This window comes from Oncorhynchus mykiss, chromosome 23 (assembly GCF_013265735.2).
Source record: "Oncorhynchus mykiss isolate Arlee chromosome 23, USDA_OmykA_1.1, whole genome shotgun sequence".
NCBI classification, from domain to species: domain Eukaryota; kingdom Metazoa; phylum Chordata; class Actinopteri; order Salmoniformes; family Salmonidae; genus Oncorhynchus; species Oncorhynchus mykiss.
Window position 1 is genome coordinate 1744020 of NC_048587.1, and position 21514 is coordinate 1765533.

Genomic DNA, 21514 nt, shown 5'->3' on the forward strand with positions numbered 1-21514 from the left:
TCACTCACTACTCATAAAGCACCCTGGGATCACTCACTACTCATAAAGCACCCTGGGATCACTCACTACTAATAAAGCACCCTGGGATCACTCACTGCTCATAAAGCACCCTGGGATCACTCACTACTCATAAAGCACCCTGGGATCACTCACTACTCATAAAGCACCCTGGGATCACTCACTGCTCATTAAGCACCCTGGGATCACTCACTACTCATAAAACACCCTGGGATCACTCACTACTCATAAAGCACCCTGGGATCACTCATAAAGCACCCTGGGATCACTCACTACTCATAAAGCACCCTAGGATCACTCACTACTCTTAAAGCACCCTGGGATCACTCACTGCTCATAAAGCACCCTAGGATCACTTACTATTCGTAGAGCACCCTGGGATCACTCACTACTCATACAGCACCCTGGGATCACTCACTACTCTTAAAGCACCCTGGGATCACTCACTACTCATAAAGCACCCTGGGATCACTCACTGCTCATAAAGCACCCTAGGATCACTCACTATTCGTAGAGCACCCTGGGATCACTCACTACTCATACAGCACCCTGGGATCACTCACTACTCTTAAAGCACCCTGGGATCACTCACTACTCATAAAGCACCCTAGGATCACTCACTACTCACAAAGCACCCTGGGATCACTCACTACTCATAAAGCACCCTGGGATCACTCACTACTCATAAAGCACCCTGTGATCACTCACTACTCATAAAGCACCCTAGGGTCACTCACTACTCATAGAGCACCCTGGGATCACTCATAAAGCACCCTAGGATCACTCACTATTCGTAGAGCACCCTGGGATCACTCACTACTCATAAAGCACCCTGGGATCACTCACTACTCATAAAGCACCCTGTGATCACTCACTACTCATAAAGCACCCTAGGGTCACTCACTACTCATAAAACACCCTGGGATCACTCACTACTCATAAAACACCCTGGGATCACTCACTACTCATAAAGCACCCTGGGATCACTCACTACTCATAAAGCACCCTGGGATCACTCACTGCTCATAAAGCACCCTAGGATCACTCACTATTCGTAGAGCACCCTGGGATCACTCACTACTCATACAGCACCCTGGGATCACTCACTACTCATAAAGCACCCTAGGATCACTCACTACTCATAAAGCACCCTGGGATCACTCACTGCTCATAAAACACCCTGGGATCACTCACTACTCATAAAGCACCCTGGGATCACTCACGACTCATAAAGCACCCTAGGATCTCTCACTACTCATAAAACACCCTGGGATCACTCACTACTCATAGAGCACCCTGGGATCACTCACTACTCATAAAGCACCCTGGGATCACTCACTACTCATAAAGCACCCTGGGATCACTCACTGCTCATAAAGCACCCTAGGATCACTCACTATTCGTAGAGCACCCTGGGATCACTCACTACTCATACAGCACCCTGGGATCACTCACTACTCATAAAGCACCCTAGGATCACTCACTACTCATAAAGCACCCTGGGATCACTCACTGCTCATAAAGCACCCTGGGATCACTCACTACTCATAAAGCACCCTAGGATCACTCACTACTCTTAAAGCACCCTGGGATCACTCACTGCTCATAAAGCACCCTAGGATCACTCACTATTCGTAGAGCACCCTGGGATCACTCACTACTCATACAGCACCCTGGGATCACTCACTACTCTTAAAGCACCCTGGGATCACTCACTACTCATAAAGCACCCTGGGATCACTCACTACTCATAAAACACCCTGGGATCACTCACTGTTAAAAATATTGTGATATATTTTGTCCATATCTCCCAGTTCTTCCACTCACTGAAGCGGCCCATTAGTAAAAGCCTATCACATTGGTCTATTACCATAGGAGCCTGTCACATTGGTCTATTACCATAGAAGCCTATCACATTGGTCTATTACCATAGGAGCCTATCACATTGGTCTATTACCATAGGAGCCTATCACATTGGTCTATTACCATAGGAGCCTATCACATTGGTCTATTACCATAGGAGCCTGTCACATTGGTCTATTACCATAGGAGCCCATCACCATAGGAGCCTATCACATTGGTCTATATCCATAGGAGCCTATCACATTTGTCTATTACCATAGGAGCCTATCACATTGGTCTATTACCATAGGAGCCTATCACATTGGTCTATTACCATAGGAGCCTATCACATTGGTCATATTACCATAGGAGCCTATCACATTGGTCTATTACCATAGGAGCCTGTCACATTGGTCTGTTACCATAGGAGCCTATCACATTGGCCTATTACCATAGGAGCCTATCACATTGGCCCATTACCATAGGAGCCTATCAAAGTGGAAGGCTGTGGCCCGGGCCGCTGGTCAGCTTGATGAGTTTGTTTAGACCAGATCTGGTGCGTCTCTAGAGACCTCCTGTATCAGGCCAGATCTGGTGCTTCTGTAGAGACCTCCTGTATCAGGACAGATCTGGTGCGTCTGTAGAGACCTCCTGTATCAGGCCAGATCTGGTGCGTCTGTAGAGACCTCCTGTATCAGGCCAGATCTGTCTTTAGGCCAGGGAGGGTTGACCTCAGATGAAGAGAGACACCCCAACGTCTCTCTGCTAATTACTGTGGGGCACTGATGGCAGCCTGCTTAGTTGGTGTTTTAAATATGAAAAATCTAAAAGATTAGTGAGGGGTTGGAGTCCCTAAAGGAGAATCCTCAAGGCCTGGTGACCTGTGGTGACCTGGAAGTTGAACCCTAATGCATAGTGCATGTTACCATTCATTAATTAACCAAGCAGGCATCATTCCACTGGACAAGATTCTTGGATACAGTGAAGATGAGACCCTACAATCAGAAACACTTGTCTCTCAATATTCATTCTACCGCGCTCCACACTCTCATGCTCAGAGTTCATTCTCAGACCACGTTCTCTTGAGTACGTTCTTGTGAGGATGAGAGTGTGGAGAACACATAAAACCTTCAATTAGAGCAGCACTCCCCCTACTGTATTACCTCACGCTGAGCAGCACTCCCCCTACTGTATTACCTCACGCTGAGCAGCACTCCCCCTACTGTATTACCTCACGCTGAGCAGCACTCCCCCTACTGTATTACCTCACACTCCCCCTACTGTATTACCTCATGCTGAGCAGCACTCCCCCTACTGTATTACCTCACACTCCCCCTACTGTATTACCTCATGCTGAGCAGCACTCCCCCTACTGTATTACCTCACGCTGAGCAGCACTCCCCCTACTGTATTACCTCACGCTGAGCAGCACTCCCCCTACTGTATTACCTCATGCTGAGCAGCACTCCCCCTACTGTATTACCTCACGCTGAGCAGCACTCCCCCTACTGTATTACCTCATGCTGAGCAGCACTCCCCCTACTGTATTACCTCACGCAGAGCAGCACTACCCCTACTGTATTACCTCACGCAGAGCAGCACTACCCCTACTGTATTACCTCACGCTGAGCAGCACTCCCCCTACTGTATTACCTCACCCTGAGCAGCACTACCCCTACTGTATTACCTCACGCTGAGCAGCACTCCCCCTACTGTATTACCTCACCCTGAGCAGCACTCCCCCTACTGTATTACCTCACGCTGAGCAGCACCCCCCCTACAGTATTACCTCACTCAGAGCAGCACCCCCCCTACAGTATTTCCTCACGCAGAGCAGCACTCCCCCTACTGTATTACCTCACTCAGAGCAGCACTCCCTCTACTGTATTACCTCACGCTGAGCAGCACTCCCCCTACTGTATTACCTCACTCAGAGCAGCACTCCCTCTACTGTATTTCCTCACGCAGAGCAGCACTCCCCCTACTGTATTACCTCACTCAGAGCAGCACTCCCTCTACTGTATTACCTCACGCTGAGCAGCGCTCCCCCTACTGTGTTACCTCACTCAGAGCAGCACTCCCCCTACTGTAATACCTCACTCAGAGCAGCACTCCCTCTATTTGTACTTCAAAATTATCAGCTAGATATGTGAATCGTAATAATCTAGCTAGCAAGCTAGTTTAACATGCAAAAATGACCTTATGCAAGGTAGATGTACATTTTTCGTGGGTAGCTAGCTAGCTGACAATTCTTCGTGGCTATCTGGCTAGCTAACAGTAATAGCTAGCCAGTTAGCCCTATTGACTTATTAATGGGTTGCGATTTACGGTACGTAGGCGGGTATAATGTTCAAATAATGTATTTATTAACGTATCAAGATAAAATATTGTAGTCAAGCAACATATGACATGTGAATAGGCAACATTTCATTCTGTAGTCGGACTGTATTTTCTCTCCCTTCAGCTCAAATGATGTCCTCCATTGATTTCAAGAAATGTCTCGTCATTTTCCTTTGACGCTTGACATTGATGGTTCAAAATATGTACAAACTGAGTACGCACTGTTTCTCACACACCACATGCACTCTTTCTCGATGTCTCTCTCTCTCTCCAGGGGATTAGTACCAGGTTTTCCTCGGCTGTGCTCCCTGCGGGGGGGAAGTGTTTCCAGGGGATTAGTACCAGGTTTTCCTCGGCTGTGCTCCCTGCGGGGGGGAAGTGTTTCCAGGGGATTAGTACCAGGTTTTCCTCGGCTGTGCTCCCTGCGGGGGGGAAGTGTTTCCAGGGGATTAGTACCAGGTTTTCCTCGGCTGTGCTCCCTGCGGGGGGGAAGTGTTTCCAGGGGATTAGTACCAGGTTTTCCTCGGCTGTGCTCCCTGCGGGGGGGAAGTGTCTCCAGGGGATTAGTACCAGGTTTTCCTCGGCTGTGCTCCCTGCGGGGGGGAAGTGTTTCCAGGGGATTAGTACCAGGTTTTCCTCGGCTGTGCTCCCTGCGGGGTGGAAGTGTTTCCAGGGGATTAGTACCAGGTTTTTCTCGGCTGTGCTCCCTGCGGGGGGGAAGTGTTTCCAGGGGATTAGTACCAGGTTTTCCTCGGCTGTGCTCCCTGCAGGGGGGAAGTGTTTCCAGGGGATTAGTACCAGGTTTTTCTCGGCTGTGCTCCCTGCGGGGGGGAAGTGTTTCCAGGGGATTAGTACCAGGTTTTTCTCGGCTGTGCTCCCTGCGGGGGGGAAGTGTTTCCAGGGGATTAGTACCAGGTTTTTCTCGGCTGTGCTCCCTGCGGGGGGGAAGTGTTTCCAGGGGATTAGTACCAGGTTTTCCTCGGCTGTGCTCCCTGCGGGGGGGAAGTGTTTCCAGGGGATTAGTACCAGGTTTTCCTCGGCTGTGCTCCCTGCGGGGGGGAAGTGTTTCCAGGGGATTAGTACCAGGTTTTCCTCGGCTGTGCTCCCTGCGGGGGGGAAGTGTTTCCAGGGGATTAGTACCAGGTTTTCCTCGGCTGTGCTCCCTGCGGGGGGGAAGTGTTTCCAGGGGATTAGTACCAGGTTTTCCTCATGGGAAAGCGTTTCCAGGGGATTATAGTACCAGGTTTTCCTCGGGGGGAAGTGTTTCCAGTGGATTAGTACCAGGTTTTCCTCGGCTGTGCTCCCTGCGGGGGGGAAGTGTTTCCAGGGGATTATAGTACCAGGTTTTCCTCGTGGGAAGTATTTCCAGGGGATTAGTACCAGGTTTTCCTCGTGGGAAGTGTTTCCAGGGGATTATAGTACCAGGTTTTCCTCGTGGGAAGTGTTTCCAGGGGATTAGTACCAGGTTTTCCTCATGGGAAGTGTTTCCAGGGGATTAGTACCAGGTTTTCCTCGGGGGAAAGTGTTTCCAGGGGATTATAGTACCAGGTTTTCCTCAGGGGAAAGTGTTTCCAGGGGATTAGTACCAGGTTTTCCTCGTGGGAAGTGTTTCCAGGGGATTAGTACCAGGTTTTCCTCGTGGGAAGTGTTTCCAGGGGATTAGTACCAGGTTTTCCTCGTGGGAAGTATTTCCAGGGGATTAGTACCAGGTTTTCCTCGTGGGAAGTGTTTCCAGGGGATTATAGTACCAGGTTTTCCTCGTGGGAAGTGTTTCCAGGGGATTAGTACCAGGTTTTCCTCGTGGGAAGTGTTTCCAGGGGATTAGTACCAGGTTTTCCTCGGGGGAAAGTGTTTCCAGGGGATTATAGTACCAGGTTTTCCTCGTGGGAAGTGTTTCCAGGGGATTAGTACCAGGTTGAATAACTTGTGGCTGGCTGAGAGTCAGAGCAGAGAACACTCTCCAGACAGTCATATCATATAACATCACTCGCAGCTAACGAGCCTCAGCAGCTCTGAAGTCCTGGGTTGGGATAGGGTTAAGGCTTCCCACCTGAAACAGGGGCCAGTACAGCAGGCGCCAGGTGAAGTCAGGTACCAGGTACTCACATCTGCTCTATGATCCTGGGCTAAGGTTAGGGTTATAAGGGGTCATTACAGGATTCCCAGTTGCTTCATGACAGCAGGTACAGACCTGAGGACATACTGGGGCTTCAGGATAGCAGGACAGCAGGTACAGACCTGAGGACATACTGGGGCTTCAGGATAGCAGGACAGCAGGTACAGACCTGAGGACATACTGGGGCTTCAGGATAGCAGGACAGCAGGCACAGGCCTGAGGACATACTGGGGCTTCAGGATAGCAGGACAGCAGGCACAGAACTGAGGACATACTGGGGCTTCAGGACAGCGGGTACAGACCTGAGGACATACTGGGGCTTCAGGACAGCAGGTACAGACCTGAGGACTCTGATGGGAGCAGAGCAGGAGTGGTCCATTCTACTCTGATGGGAGCAGAGCAGGAGTGGTAAGCCTCTGGCTCTATAGACCCCTTCATAAAGACCACCCAGCAGCTTCCCAGTCCCCTGCCATTAGCATACACTGAGAGGGGCTTTCGGTCTTCACAGCACCAGTCTGTCTCCCAGCTCCTCTTCCTGTGAATGAGAGGTACTGGGTGGTGCAGAAGCCATGAAGTCACTTTATACGGTACTGCCTGACAGGGCTAGGGTTACTGGGGTAACCCCAACCCTAATCTCCTCTGTTAGGTAAAGTTTACTCTCTCCCGCTACTCACGTTTTGAAGTGCTGCGGCTCCTAAAAGTGATTCAACACAGCAGCAGCCATCACACACTCCCTCTAGCCCTTAATGCCCAAGGTCTGTTGGCTGAGAACACACTCCCTCTAGCCCTTAATGCCCCAGGTCTGTTGACTGAGAACACACTCCCTCTAGTCCTTAATCCCCCAGGTCTGTTGACTGAGAACACACTCCCTCTAGCTCTTAATGCCCGAGGTCTGTTGACTGAGAACACACTCCCTCTAGCTCTTAATCCCCCAGGTCTGTTGACTGAGAACACACTCCCTCTAGCTCTTAATCCCCCAGGTCTGTTGACTGAGAACACACTCCCTCTAGCCCTTAATCCCCCAGGTCTGTTGACTGAGAACACACTCCCTCTAGCTCTTAATGCCCGAGGTCTGTTGACTGAGAACACACTCCCTCTAGCTCTTAATCCCCCAGGTCTGTTGACTGAGAACACACTCCCTCTAGCCCTTAATCCCCCAGGTCTGTTGACTGAAAACACACTCCCTTAGTCCCCCAGGTCTGTTGACTGAGAACACACTCCCTTAGTCCCCCAGGTCTGTTGACTGAGAACACACTCCCTTAATCCCCCAGGTCTGTTGACTGAGAACACTCTCCCTCTAGCCCTTAATCCCCGAGGTCTGTTGACTGAGAACACACTCCCTCTAGCTCTTAATGCCCGAGGTCTGTTGACTGAGAACACACTCCCTCTAGCTCTTAATCCCCCAGGTCTGTTGACTGAGAACACACTCCCTCTAGCCCTTAATCCCTGAGGTCTGTTGACTGAGAACACACTCCCTCTAGCCCTTAATCCCCCAGGTCTGTTGACTGAGAACACACTCCCTCTAGCCCTTAATCCCCGAGGTCTGTTGACTGAGAACACACTCCCTTAATCCCCCAGGTCTGTTGACTGAGAACACACTCCCTCTAGCCCGTAATGCCCCAGGTCTGTTGACTGAGAACATACTCCCTCTAGCCCTTAATTCCCCAGGTCTGTTGACTGAGAACACACTCCCTTAATCCCCCAGGTCTGTTGACTGAGAACACACTCCCTCTAGCCCTTAATCCCCCAGGTCTGTTGACTGAGAACACACTCCCTTAATCCCCCAGGTCTGTTGACTGAGAACACACTCCCTCTAGCCCTTAATCCCCCAGGTCTGTTGACTGAGAACACACTCCCTTAATCCCCCAGGTCTGTTGACTGAGAACACACTCCCTCTAGCCCTTAATCCCCGAGGTCTGTTGACTGAGAACACACTCCCTCTAGCCCTTAATCCCCCACGTCTGTTGACTGAGAACACACTCCCTTAATCCCCCAGGTCTGTTGACTGAGAACACACTCCCTCTAGCCCTTAATCCCCCAGGTCTGTTGACTGAGAACACACTCCCTCTAGCCCTTAATCCCACGGGTCTGTTGACTGAGAACACACTCCCTCTAGCCCTTAATGCCCCAGGTCTGTTGACTGAGAACACTCTCCCTCTAGCCCTTAATCCCCCAGGTCTGTTGACTGAGAACACACTCCCTTAGTCGCCCAGGTATGTTGACTGAGGACACACTCCCTCTAGCCCTTAATCCCCAGGTCTGTTGACTGAGAACACACTCCCTTAGTCCCCCAGGTCTGTTGACTGAGAACACACTCCCTCTAGCCCTTAATCCCCCAGGTCTGTTGACTGAGAACACACTCCCTCTAGCCCTTAATCCCCCAGGTCTGTTGACTGAGAACACACTCCCTCTAGCCCTTAGTCCCCCAGGTCTGTTGACTGAGAACACACTCCCTCTAGCCCTTAATCCCCAAGGTCTGTTGACTGAAAACACACTCCCTTAGTCCTCCAGGTCTGTTGACTGAGAACACACTCCCTTAGTCCCCCAGGTCTGTTGACTGAGAACACACTCCCTTAATCCCCCAGGTCTGTTGACTGAGAACACACTCCCTTAGTCCCCCAGGTCTGTTGACTGAAAACACACTCCCTTAGTCCCCGAGGTCTGTTGACTGAGAACACACTCCCTCTAGCCCTTAATCCCTGAGGTCTGTTGACTGAGAACACACTCCCTCTAGCCCTTAATCCCCCAGGTCTGTTGACTGAGAACACACTCCCTCTAGCCCTTAATCCCCGAGGTCTGTTGACTGAAAACACACTCCCTTAGTCCCCCAGGTCTGTTGACTGAGAACACACTCCCTTAGTCCCCCAGGTCTGTTGACTGAGAACACACTCCCTTAATCCCCCAGGTCTGTTGACTGAGAACACACTCCCTCTAGCCCTTAATGCCCCAGGTCTGTTGACTGTGAACACTCTCCCTCTAGCCCTTAATCCCCCAGGTCTGTTGACTGAGAACACACTCCCTTAGTCGCCCAGGTATGTTGACTGAGGACACACTCCCTCTAGCCCTTAATCCCCAGGTCTGTTGACTGAGAACACACTCCCTTAGTCCCCCAGGTCTGTTGACTGAGAACACACTCCCTCTAGCCCTTAATCCCCCAGGTCTGTTGACTGAGAACACACTCCCTCTAGCCCTTAGTCCCCCAGGTCTGTTGACTGAGAACACACTCCCTCTAGCCCTTAATCCCCAAGGTCTGTTGACTGAAAACACACTCCCTTAGTCCTCCAGGTCTGTTGACTGAGAACACACTCCCTTAGTCCCCCAGGTCTGTTGACTGAGAACACACTCCCTTAATCCCCCAGGTCTGTTGACTGAGAACACACTCCCTTAATCCCCCAGGTCTGTTGACTGAGAACACACTCCCTTAGTCCCCCAGGTCTGTTGACTGAAAACACACTCCCTTAGTCCCCGAGGTCTGTTGACTGAGAACACACTCCCTCTAGCCCTTAATCCCTGAGGTCTGTTGACTGAGAACACACTCCCTCTAGCCCTTAATCCCCCAGGTCTGTTGACTGAGAACACACTCCCTCTAGCCCTTAATCCCCGAGGTCTGTTGACTGAAAACACACTCCCTTAGTCCCCCAGGTCTGTTGACTGAGAACACACTCCCTTAGTCCCCCAGGTCTGTTGACTGAGAACACACTCCCTTAATCCCCCAGGTCTGTTGACTGAGAACACACTCCCTCTAGCCCTTAATGCCCCAGGTCTGTTGACTGTGAACACTCTCCCTCTAGCCCTTAATCCCCCAGGTCTGTTGACTGAGAACACACTCCCTTAGTCGCCCAGGTATGTTGACTGAGGACACACTCCCTCTAGCCCTTAATCCCCAGGTCTGTTGACTGAGAACACACTCCCTTAGTCCCCCAGGTCTGTTGACTGAGAACACACTCCCTCTAGCCCTTAATCCCCCAGGTCTGTTGACTGAGAACACACTCCCTCTAGCCCTTAGTCCCCCAGGTCTGTTGACTGAGAACACACTCCCTCTAGCCCTTAATCCCCGAGGTCTGTTGACTGAAAACACACTCCCTTAGTCCTCCAGGTCTGTTGACTGAGAACACACTCCCTTAGTCCCCCAGGTCTGTTGACTGAGAACACACTCCCTTAATCCCCCAGGTCTGTTGACTGAGAACACACTCCCTTAGTCCCCCAGGTCTGTTGACTGAAAACACACTCCCTTAGTCCCCGAGGTCTGTTGACTGAGAACACACTCCCTCTAGCCCTTAATCCCTGAGGTCTGTTGACTGAGAACACACTCCCTCTAGCCCTTAATCCCCCAGGTCTCTTGACTGAGAACACACTCCCTCTAGCCCTTAGTCCCCCAGGTCTGTTGACTGAGAACACACTCCCTCTAGCCCTTAATCCCCAAGGTCTGTTGACTGAAAACACACTCCCTTAGTCCTCCAGGTCTGTTGACTGAGAACACACTCCCTTAGTCCCCCAGGTCTGTTGACTGAGAACACACTCCCTTAATCCCCCAGGTCTGTTGACTGAGAACACACTCCCTTAGTCCCCCAGGTCTGTTGACTGAGAACACACTCCCTCTAGCCCTTAATCCCCCAGGTCTGTTGACTGAGAACACACTCCCTCTAGCCCTTAGTCCCCCAGGTCTGTTGACTGAGAACACACTCCCTCTAGCCCTTAATCCCCAAGGTCTGTTGACTGAAAACACACTCCCTTAGTCCTCCAGGTCTGTTGACTGAGAACACACTCCCTTAGTCCCCCAGGTCTGTTGACTGAGAACACACTCCCTTAATCCCCCAGGTCTGTTGACTTAGAACACACTCCCTTAGTCCCCCAGGTCTGTTGACTGAGAACACACTCCCACTAGCCCTTAATCTCCCAGGTCTGTTGACTGAGAACACACTCCCTCTAGCCCTTAATCCCTCAGGTCTGTTGACTGAGAACACACTCCCTCTATAGCCCTTAATCCCCCAGGTCTGTTGACTGAGAACACACTCCCTCTAGCCCTTAATCCCTCAGGTCTGTTGACTGAGTACACACTCCCTCTAGCCCTTAATCCCCCAGGTCTGTTGACTGAGGACACACTCCCTTAATCCCCCAGATCTGTTGACTGAGAACACACTCCCTTAATCCCCCAGGTCTGTTGACTGAGAACACACTCCCTCTAGCCCTTAATCCCCGAGGTCTGTTGACTGAGAACACACTCCCTTAATCCCCCAGGTCTGTTGACTGAGAACACACTCCCTCTAGCCCTTAATCCCCCAGGTCTGTTGACTGATAACACACTCCCTTAATCCCCCAGGTCTGTTGACTGAGAACACACTCCCTCTAGCACCTAATCCCCGAGGTCTGTTGACTGAGAACACACTCCCTTAATCCCCCAGGTCTGTTGACTGAGAACACACTCCCTCTAGCCCTTAATCCCCCAGGTCTGTTGACTGAGAACACACTCCCTCTAGCCCTTAATCCCCGAGGTCTGTTGACTGAGAACACACTCCCTCTAGCCCTTAATCCCCCACGTCTGTTGACTGAGAACACACTCCCTTAATCCCCCAGGTCTGTTGACTGAGAACACACTCCCTCTAGCCCTTAATCCCCCAGGTCTGTTGACTGAGAACACACTCCCTCTAGCCCTTAATCCCCCAGGTCTGTTGACTGAGAACACACTCCCTCTAGTCCTTAATCCCCCAGGTCTGTTGACTGAGAACACACTCCCTCTAACCCTTAATCCCCCAGGTCTGTTGACTGATAACACACTCCCTCTAGCCCTTAATCCCCCAGATCTGTTGACTGAGAACACACTCCCTTAATCCCCCAGGTCTGTTGACTGAGAACACACTCCCTCTAGCACCTAATCCCCGAGGGCTGTTGACTGAGAACACACTCCCTTAGTCCCCCAGGTCTGTTGACTGAGAACACACTCCCTCTAGCCCTTAATCCCCCAGGTCTGTTGACTGAGAACACACTCCCTTAATCCCCCAGGTCTGTTGACTGAGAACACACTCCCTTAATCCCCCAGGTCTGTTGACTGAGAACACACTCCCTAGCCCTTAATTCGGGCGGCAGGGTAGCCTAGTGGTTAGAGCGTTGGACTAGTAACCGAAAGAGGAAAGAGTCCCTCCTCATGGCCCCCAACACCATCTGGTCTCCCATCCAGGGACCGACGTGGACCGACCCTGCTTAGCTTCAGAGGCCAGAGTCCCTCCTACCTTCCCTCCAACACCACTTCCAGCATCATCTGGTCTCCCATCCAGGGACCGACCAGGACCGACCCTGCTTAGCTTCAGAGGCCAGCCAGCAGTGGTATGCAGGGTGATTTACTGCTATCTTTTCCCTCACTAACTCCCAGAATATTGTCCTCTCTGTGTGTTGATTCAGCTGCTGGACCTGTTCATGGTGTGGGACTGGTCTACGTACCTGGCTGACTACGGACAGCCCACCTCCAAGTACCTTCGGGTCAACCCCTCCACTGCACTAGCACTTTTGGAAAAGTGAGTACTGCCGTTTCTACTGTCTCTACTCAATGTGTAGTCAGTTTGTAGTTCTACTGTCTATACTCAATGTGTAGTCAGTTTGTAGTTCTACTGTCTCTACTCAATGTGTAGTCAGTTTGTAGTTCTACTGTCTCTACTCAATGTGTAGTCAGTTTGTAGTTCTACTGTCTCTACTCAATGTGTAGTCAGTTTGTAGTTCTACTGTCTCTACTCAATGTGCTGTCAGTTTATAGTTCTACTGTCTCTACTCAATGTGTAGTCAGTTTGTAGTTCTACTGTCTCTACTCAATGTGCTGTCAGTTTATAGTTCTACTGTCTCTACTCAATGTGTAGTCAGTTTGTAGTTCTACTGTCTCTACTGAATGTGTAGTCAGTTTGTAGTTTTTCTGTCCTGCTAGACTGGTTAGTCTGGCCTGTATCTGTTATCTACATATTCACTACTAGACCTCTTAGTCTGTATCTGTTATCTACATATCTACATATTCACTACTAGACCTCTTAGTCTGTATCTGTTATCTACATATTCACTACTAGACCTCTTAGTCTGTATCTGTTATCTACATATTCACTACTAGACCTCTTAGTCTGTATCTGTTATCTACATATCTACATATTCACTACTAGACCTCTTAGTCTGTATCTGTTATCTACATATTCACTACTAGACCTCTTAGTCTGTATCTGTTATCTTCATATTCACTACTAGACCTCTTAGTATGTATCTGTTATCTACATGTTCACTACTAGACCTCTTAGTCTGTATCTGTTATCTACATATTCACTACTAGACCTCTTAGTCTGTATCTGTTATCTACATATCTACATATTCACTACTAGACCTCTTAGTCTGTATCTGTTATCTACATATCTTCATATTCACTACGAGACCTCTTAGTCTGTATCTGTTATCTACATATCTACATATTCATTACTAGACCTCTTAGTCTGTATCTGTTATCTTCATATTCACTACTAGACCTCTTAGTCTGTATCTGTTATCTACATATTCACTACTAGACCTCTTAGTCTGTATCTGTTATCTTCATATTCACTACTAGACCTCTTAGTCTGTATCTGTTATCTACATATTCACTACTAGACCTCTTAGTCTGTATCTGTAATCTACATATCTACATATTCACTACTATACCTCTTAGTCTGTATCTGTTATCTACATATTCACTGCTAGACCTCTTAGTCTGTATCTGTTATCTACATATCTACATATTCACTACTAGACCTCTTAGTCTGTATCTGGTATCTTCATATTCACTACTAGACCTCTTAGTCTGTATCTGTTATCTACATATTCACCAGTAGACCTCTTAGTCTGTATCTGTTATCTACATATCTACATGTTCACTACTAGACCTCTTAGTCTGTATCTGTAATCTACATATTCACTACTAGACCTCTTAGTCTGTATCTGTTATCTACATGTTCACTACTAGACCTCTTAGTCTGTATCTGTTATCTACATATTCACTACTAGACCTCTTAGTCTGTATCTGTTATCTTCATATTCACTACTAGACCTCTTAGTCTGTATCTGTTATCTACATATTCAATACTAGACCTCTTAGTCTGTATCTGTTATCTTCATATTCACTACTAGACCTCTTAGTCTGTATCTGTTATCTCCATATTCACTACTAGACCTCTTAGTCTGTATCTGTTATCTACATATTCACTACTAGACCTCTTAGTCTGTATCTGTTATCTACATATTCACTACTAGACCTCTTGGTCTGTATCTGTTATCTACATATTCACTACTAGACCTCTTAGTCTGTATCTGTTATCTACATATTCACTACTAGACCTCTTAGTCTGTATCTGTTATCTACATATTCACTACTAGACCTCTTAGTCTGTATCTGTTATCTTCATATTCACTACTAGACCTCTTAGTCTGTATCTGTTATCTTCATATTCACTACTAGACCTCTTAGTCTGTATCTGTTATCTACATATTCACTACTAGACCTCTTAGTCTATATCTGTTATCTACATATGCACATATTCACTACTAGACCTCTTAGCCTGTATCTGTTATCTACATATTCACTACTAGACCTCTTAGTCTGTATCTGTTATCTTCATTTTCACTACTAGACCTCTTAGTATGTATCTGTTATCTACATGTTCACTACTAGACCTCTTAGTCTGTATCTGTTATCTACATATTCACTACTAGACCTCTTAGTCTGTATCTGTTATCTACATATCTACATATTCACTACTAGACCTCTTAGTCTGTATCTGTTATCTACATATCTTCATATTCACTACGAGACCTCTTAGTCTGTATCTGTTATCTACATATCTACATATTCATTACTAGACCTCTTAGTCTGTATCTGTTATCTTCATATTCACTACTAGACCTCTTAGTCTGTATCTGTTATCTACATATTCACTACTAGAACTCTTAGTCTGTATCTGTTATCTTCATATTCACTACTAGACCTCTTAGTCTGTATCTGTTATCTACATATTCACTACTAGACCTCTTAGTCTGTATCTGTAATCTACATTATCTACATATTCACTACTATACCTCTTAGTCTGTATCTGTTATCTACATATTCACTGCTAGACCTCTTAGTCTGTATCTGTTATCTACATATCTACATATTCACTACTAGACCTCTTAGTCTGTATCTGGTATCTTCATATTCACTACTAGACCTCTTAGTCTGTATCTGTTATCTACATATTCACCAGTAGACCTCTTAGTCTGTATCTGTTATCTACATATCTACATGTTCACTACTAGACCTCTTAGTCTGTATCTGTAATCTACATATTCACTACTAGACCTCTTAGTCTGTATCTGTTATCTACATGTTCACTACTAGACCTCTTAGTCTGTATCTGTTATCTACATATTCACTACTAGACCTCTTAGTCTGTATCTGTTATCTTCATATTCACTACTAGACCTCTTAGTCTGTATCTGTTATCTACATATTCAATACTAGACCTCTTAGTCTGTCTCTGTTATCTTCATATTCACTACTAGACCTCTTAGTCTGTATCTGTTATCTCCATATTCACTACTAGACCTCTTAGTCTGTATCTGTTATCTACATATTCACTACTAGACCTCTTAGTCTGTATCTGTTATCTACATATTCACTACTAGACCTCTTGGTCTGTATCTGTTATCTACATATTCACTACTAGACCTCTTAGTCTGTATCTGTTATCTACATATTCACTACTAGACCTCTTAGTCTGTATCTGTTATCTACATATTCACTACTAGACCTCTTAGTCTATATCTGTTATCTACATATTCACTACTAGACCTCTTAGCCTGTATCTGTTATCTACATATTCACTACTAGACCTCTTAGTCTGTATCTGTTATCTACATATCTACATATTCACTACTAGACCTCTTAGTCTGTATCTGTTATCTTCATATTCACTACTAGACCCCTTAGTCTGTATCTGTAATCTACATATCTACATATTCACTACTAGACCTCTTAGTCTGTATCTGTTATCTACATATTCACTTCTAGACCTCTTAGTCTGTATCTGTTATCTTCATATTCACTACTAGACCTCTTAGTCTGTATCTGTTATCTACATATTCACTACTAGACCTCTTAGTCTGTATCTGTTATCTACATATCTACATATTCACTTCTAGACCTCTTAGTCTGTATCTGTTATCTACATGTTCACTACTAGACCTCTTAGTCTGTATCTGTTATCTACATATTCACTACTAGACCTCTTAGTCTGTATCTGTTATCTACATATCTACATATTCACTACTAGACCTCTTAGTCTGTATCTGTTATCTACATATCTTCATATTCACTACTAGACCTCTTAGTCTGTATCTGTTATCTACATATCTACATATTCATTACTAGACCTCTTAGTCTGTATCTGTTATCTTCATATTCACTACTAGACCTCTTAGTCTGTATCTGTTATCTTCATATTCACTACTAGACCTCTTAGTCTGTATCTGTTATCTACATATTCACTACTATACCTCTTAGTCTGTATCTGTTATCTACATATTCACTACTAGACCTCTTAGTCTGTATCTGTTATCTACATATTCACTACTAGACCTCTTAGTCTGTATCTGTAATCTACACATCTACATATTCACTACTAGACCTCTTAGTCTGTATCTGTTATCTATATATTCACTGCTAGACCTCTCAGTCTGTATCTGTTATCTACATATCTACATATTCACTACTAGACCTCTTAGTCTGTATCTGTTATCTACATATTCACTACTAGACCTCTTAGTCTGTATCTGTTATCTTCATATTCACTACTAGACCTCGTAGTCTGTATCTGTTATCTACATATTCACTACTAGACCTCTTAGTCTGTACCTGTTATCTACATATCTACATATTCACTACTAGACCTCTTAGTCTGTATCTGTTATCTACATATTCACTACTAGACCTCTTAGTCTGTATCTGTTATCTACATATTCACTACTAGACCTCTTAGTCTGTATCTGTTATCTACATATTCACTACTAGACCTCTTAGTCTGTATCTGTTATCTACATATTCACTACTAGACCTCTTAGTCTGTATCTGTTATCTACATATTCACTACTAGACCTCTTAGTCTGTATCTGTTATCTTCATATTCACTACTAGACCTCTTAGTCTGTATCTGTTATCTACATGTTCACTACTAGACCTCTTAGTCTGTATCTGTTATCTCCATATTCACTACTAGACCTCTTAGTCTGTATCTGTTATCTTCATATTCACTACTAGACCTCTTAGTCTGTATCTGTTATCTACATATTTACTACTAGACCTCTTAGTCTGTATCTGTAATCTACATGTTCACTTCTTGTTCTTTTCTCTTGTCTACTTGATCTTTGAACCTCTACCATGCAGAGTCTACAGGGGGTATGTTACACGTTTTGGCTTATTTGTTTCTTCCCATAGTCTGGTGTCCATTGAAAGTCATTTACACCGTATGGGTCAAGGGTCATTTATACCGTATGGGTCAAGGGTCATTTACACCGTATGGGTCAAGGGTCATTTATACCGTATGGGTCAAGGGTCATTTACACCTTGTGGGTTAAAGGTCATTTACACCTTGTGGGTTAAGGTCATTTACACCGTATGGGTTAGGGTCGTTTACACCGTATGGGTTAGGGTCATTTATACCGTATGGGTCAAGGGTCATTTATACCGTATGGGTCAAGGGTCATTTACACCTTTGTGTGTTAGGGCAATTTATACCGTATGGGTTAGGGTCATTTACACCGTATGGGTCAAGGGTCATTTACACCGTATGGGTCAAGGGTAATTTACACCGTATGGGTTAAGGGTAATTTACACCATATGGGTTAGGGTCATTTACACCGTATGGGTTAGGGTCATTTACACCGTATGGGTTAAGGGTCATTTACACCATATGGGTTAAGGGTCATTTACACCATATGGGTTAAGGGTCATTTACACCGTATGGGTTAGGGTCATTTACACCGTATGGGTTAGGGTCATTTACACCTTTGTGTGTTAGGGGCAATTTATACCGTATGGGTTAGGGTCATTTACACCGTATGGGTCAAGGGTCATTTACACCGTATGGGTCAAGGGTCATTTACACCGTATGGGTTAAGGGTCATTTACACCATATGGGTTAGGGTCATTTACAGCGTATGGGTTAAGGGTCATTTACACCATATGGGTTAGGGTCATTTACACCGTATGGGTTAGGGTCATTTACACCGTATGGGTCAAGGGTCATTTACACCGTATGGGTCAAGGGTCATTTACACCGTATGGGTTAAGGGTCATTTACACCATATGGGTTAGGGTCATTTACAGCGTATGGGTTAAGGGTCATTTACACCGTATGGGTTAGGGTCATTTACACCGTATGGGTTAGGGTCATTTACACCGTATGGGTTAAGGGTCATTTACAGCGTATGGGTTAGGGTCATTTACACCGTATGGGTTAGGGTCATTTACACCGTATGGGTTAGGGTCATATACTCCATATGGGTTAGGGTCATATACTCCATATGGGTTAGGGTCATTTACACCGTATGGGTTAGGGTCATATACTCCATATGGGTTAGGGTCATTTACACCGTATGGGTTAGGGTCATATACTCCATGTGGGTTAGGGTCATTTACACCGTATGGGTTAAAGGTCATTTACACCGTATGGGTTAAGGGTCATTTACTCCATATGGGTTAGGGTCATTTACACCATATGGGTTAAGGGTCATTTACTCCATATGGGTTAAAGGTCATTTACACCATATGGGTTAGGGTCATTTACAGCGTATGGGTTAAGGGTCATTTATCAAATAAAATAAGTCTCTATTCTTTAAGTGGGCAATAAGCCAAAACCCTGCAGCTCCTCCATCCAACAGTCTGTGTTTTGATGTATCTCCCTCTCTTCCCCTCTTCCCCCCTCTCTTCCCCCCTCCCTCTCTTCCCCCCTCCATCTCTCTTTATCTCCCTTGCTCTCTCTCTCTCTCTCTCCTCCAGAATGAAGGACACCAGTAAGAAGAACACCATATTTTCTCAGTTCAGGAAGAATGACCGAGACAAACAGAAGCTGATTGAGACGGTGGTGAAACAGCTGAGGAGCCTGGTCAATGGGATGTCTCAACACTCCTAGAACACACACACAGATGGACACACAGACAGACAGAGACACACAGACAGAAACACACACAGACAGAGATACACACACCAACCAGCCATCACCTTTCAGTTTCACCAGATTCCATGCATAGTGTAAATAAAGGAAGACAACACACACACACTCGAGACATCAAGCTAAAACAGTTTCTCTGTCAGGAATGAGAAAAAGAGTGAAATGTTTGAAATGTATTTTTTAAAGGCTCAGAATACTATGTTTTGTATATAGTGAGAGTGCAGTGATTTGTATCACCACGGTGATGTAAGGAATGTAAAGATGGCATCTCAGATGAAGACTGGACAGGAAACTGATGTTCACTGGGTGAAGTGGCCCAGATAGGGGACTGAGCCATGAAGTATAGGCTCCAATCCCCCGAGCCCTATATAGGGAATAGGGCCCTGGTCTAAAGTAGTGCACTATATAGGGAATAGGGCCCTGGTCTAAAGTAGTGCACTATATAGGGAATAGGGCCCTGGTCTAAAGTAGTGCACTATATAGGGAATAGGGCCCTGGTCTAAAGTAGTGCACTATATAGGGAATAGGGCCCTGGTCTAAAGTAGTGCACTATATAGGAAATAGGGCCCTGGTCTAAAGTAGTGCACTATATAGGGAATAGGGCCCTGGTCTAAAGTAGTGCACTATATAGGGAATAGGGCCCTGGTCTAAAGTAGTGCACTATATAGGAAATAGGGCCCTGGTCTAAAGTAGTGCCCTATATAGGGAATAGGGTGTGATTTGGGACACGTCCTGGAAGATCTCTACATCGCTCCATAATGCAGTACTGGGTGGAGTTAGTTTCTACTGTAAATATATTGGAGAATATTTAACACTACAGAGAATCACGCTGGTTGGGTCACAAATGTCGTCCTATTTCCACAGGGCTCTGGTCAATGCCAGGGATGCACTCTCTCCCTGTCTCTGCCAGGCATTCAGCTCTCTTCCTGTCTCTGCCAGTCATTCAGCTCTCTGCCAGTCATTCAGCTCTCTCCCTGTCTCTGTCATTCAGCTCTCTCCCTGTCTCTCCCTGTCTCTGTCATTCAGCTCTCTCCCTGTCTCTGTCATTCAGCTCTCTCCCTGTCTCTGTCATTCAGCTCTCTCCATGTTTCTGACAGTCATTCAGCTCTCTCCCTGTCTCTGACAGTCATTCAGCTCTCTCCCTGTCTCTGTCAGTCATTCAGCTCTCTGCCTGTCTCTGCCAGTCATTCAGCTCTCTCCATGTCTCCCTGTCTCTGCCAGGCATTCAGCTCTCTCCCTGTCTCTCCCTGTCTCTGCCAGGCATTCAGCTCTCTCCCTGTCTCTGCCAGGCATTCAGCTCTCTCCCTGTCTCTCTCTGTCTCTCCCTGTCTCTGCCAGGCATTCAGCTCTCTCCCTGTCTCTCCCTGTCTCTGCCAGGCATTCAGCTCTCTCCCTGTCTCTCTCTGTCTCTCACTGTCTCTGCCAGGCATTCAGCTCTCTCCCTGTCTCTGCCAGGCATTCAGCTCTCTCCCTGTCTCTCCCGGTCTCTCCCTGTCTCTGCCAGGCATTCAGCTCTCTCCCTGTCTCTGCCAGTCATTCAGCTCTCTCCCTGCCTCTCCCTGTCTCTGCCAGGCATTCAGCTCTCTCCCTGTCTCTCCCTGTCTCTGCCAGGCATTCAGCTCTCTCCCTGTCTCTCCCTGTCTCTGCCAGGCATTCAGCTCTCTCCCTGTCTCTGCCAGTCATTCAGCTCTCTCCCTGTCTCTGCCAGGCATTCAGCTCTCTCCCTGTCTCTCCCTGTCTCTGCCAGGCATTCAGCTCTCTCCCTGTCTCTCCCTGCCTCTGCCTGTCATTCAGCTCTCTCCCTGTCTCTGCCTGTCATTCAGCTCTCTCCCTGTCTCTCCCTGTCTCTGCCAGGCATTCAGCTCTCTCCCTGTCTCTCAAAATGACCTGCATGAACATGGGTCCATTGTTTAAACCCAGTACAGGACAGAGAGCTTTGTTAATTTACACTCTAAATATTATCTTTTGACAAGAAATACACCCAAAATCATGTTTT

At 46.7% G+C, this 21514-nt stretch overlaps 1 protein-coding gene across 7 annotated transcripts in view; it reads left to right on the forward strand.

Moving 5' to 3' along the window:
• Nucleotides 1-19999, forward strand: part of exoc6 (exocyst complex component 6) — a 139633-nt gene extending 119634 nt beyond the window's left edge. For 2 of the 7 annotated variants that reach the window (XM_036959708.1, XM_036959709.1), the window contains exons 20-22: nt 12713-12825; nt 17733-17744; nt 19347-19999. In XM_036959708.1, the coding sequence (XP_036815603.1) occupies nt 12713-12825; nt 17733-17744; nt 19347-19479 (258 nt within the window). In that variant the 3' untranslated portion in view covers nt 19480-19999. The remainder of the gene's footprint in view (nt 1-12712; nt 12826-17732; nt 17745-19346) is intronic. The other 5 variants (XM_036959710.1, XM_036959712.1, XM_036959711.1 and 2 more) reach the window with 4 other exon arrangements.
• Nucleotides 20000-21514: the final 1515 nt, after the last annotated feature.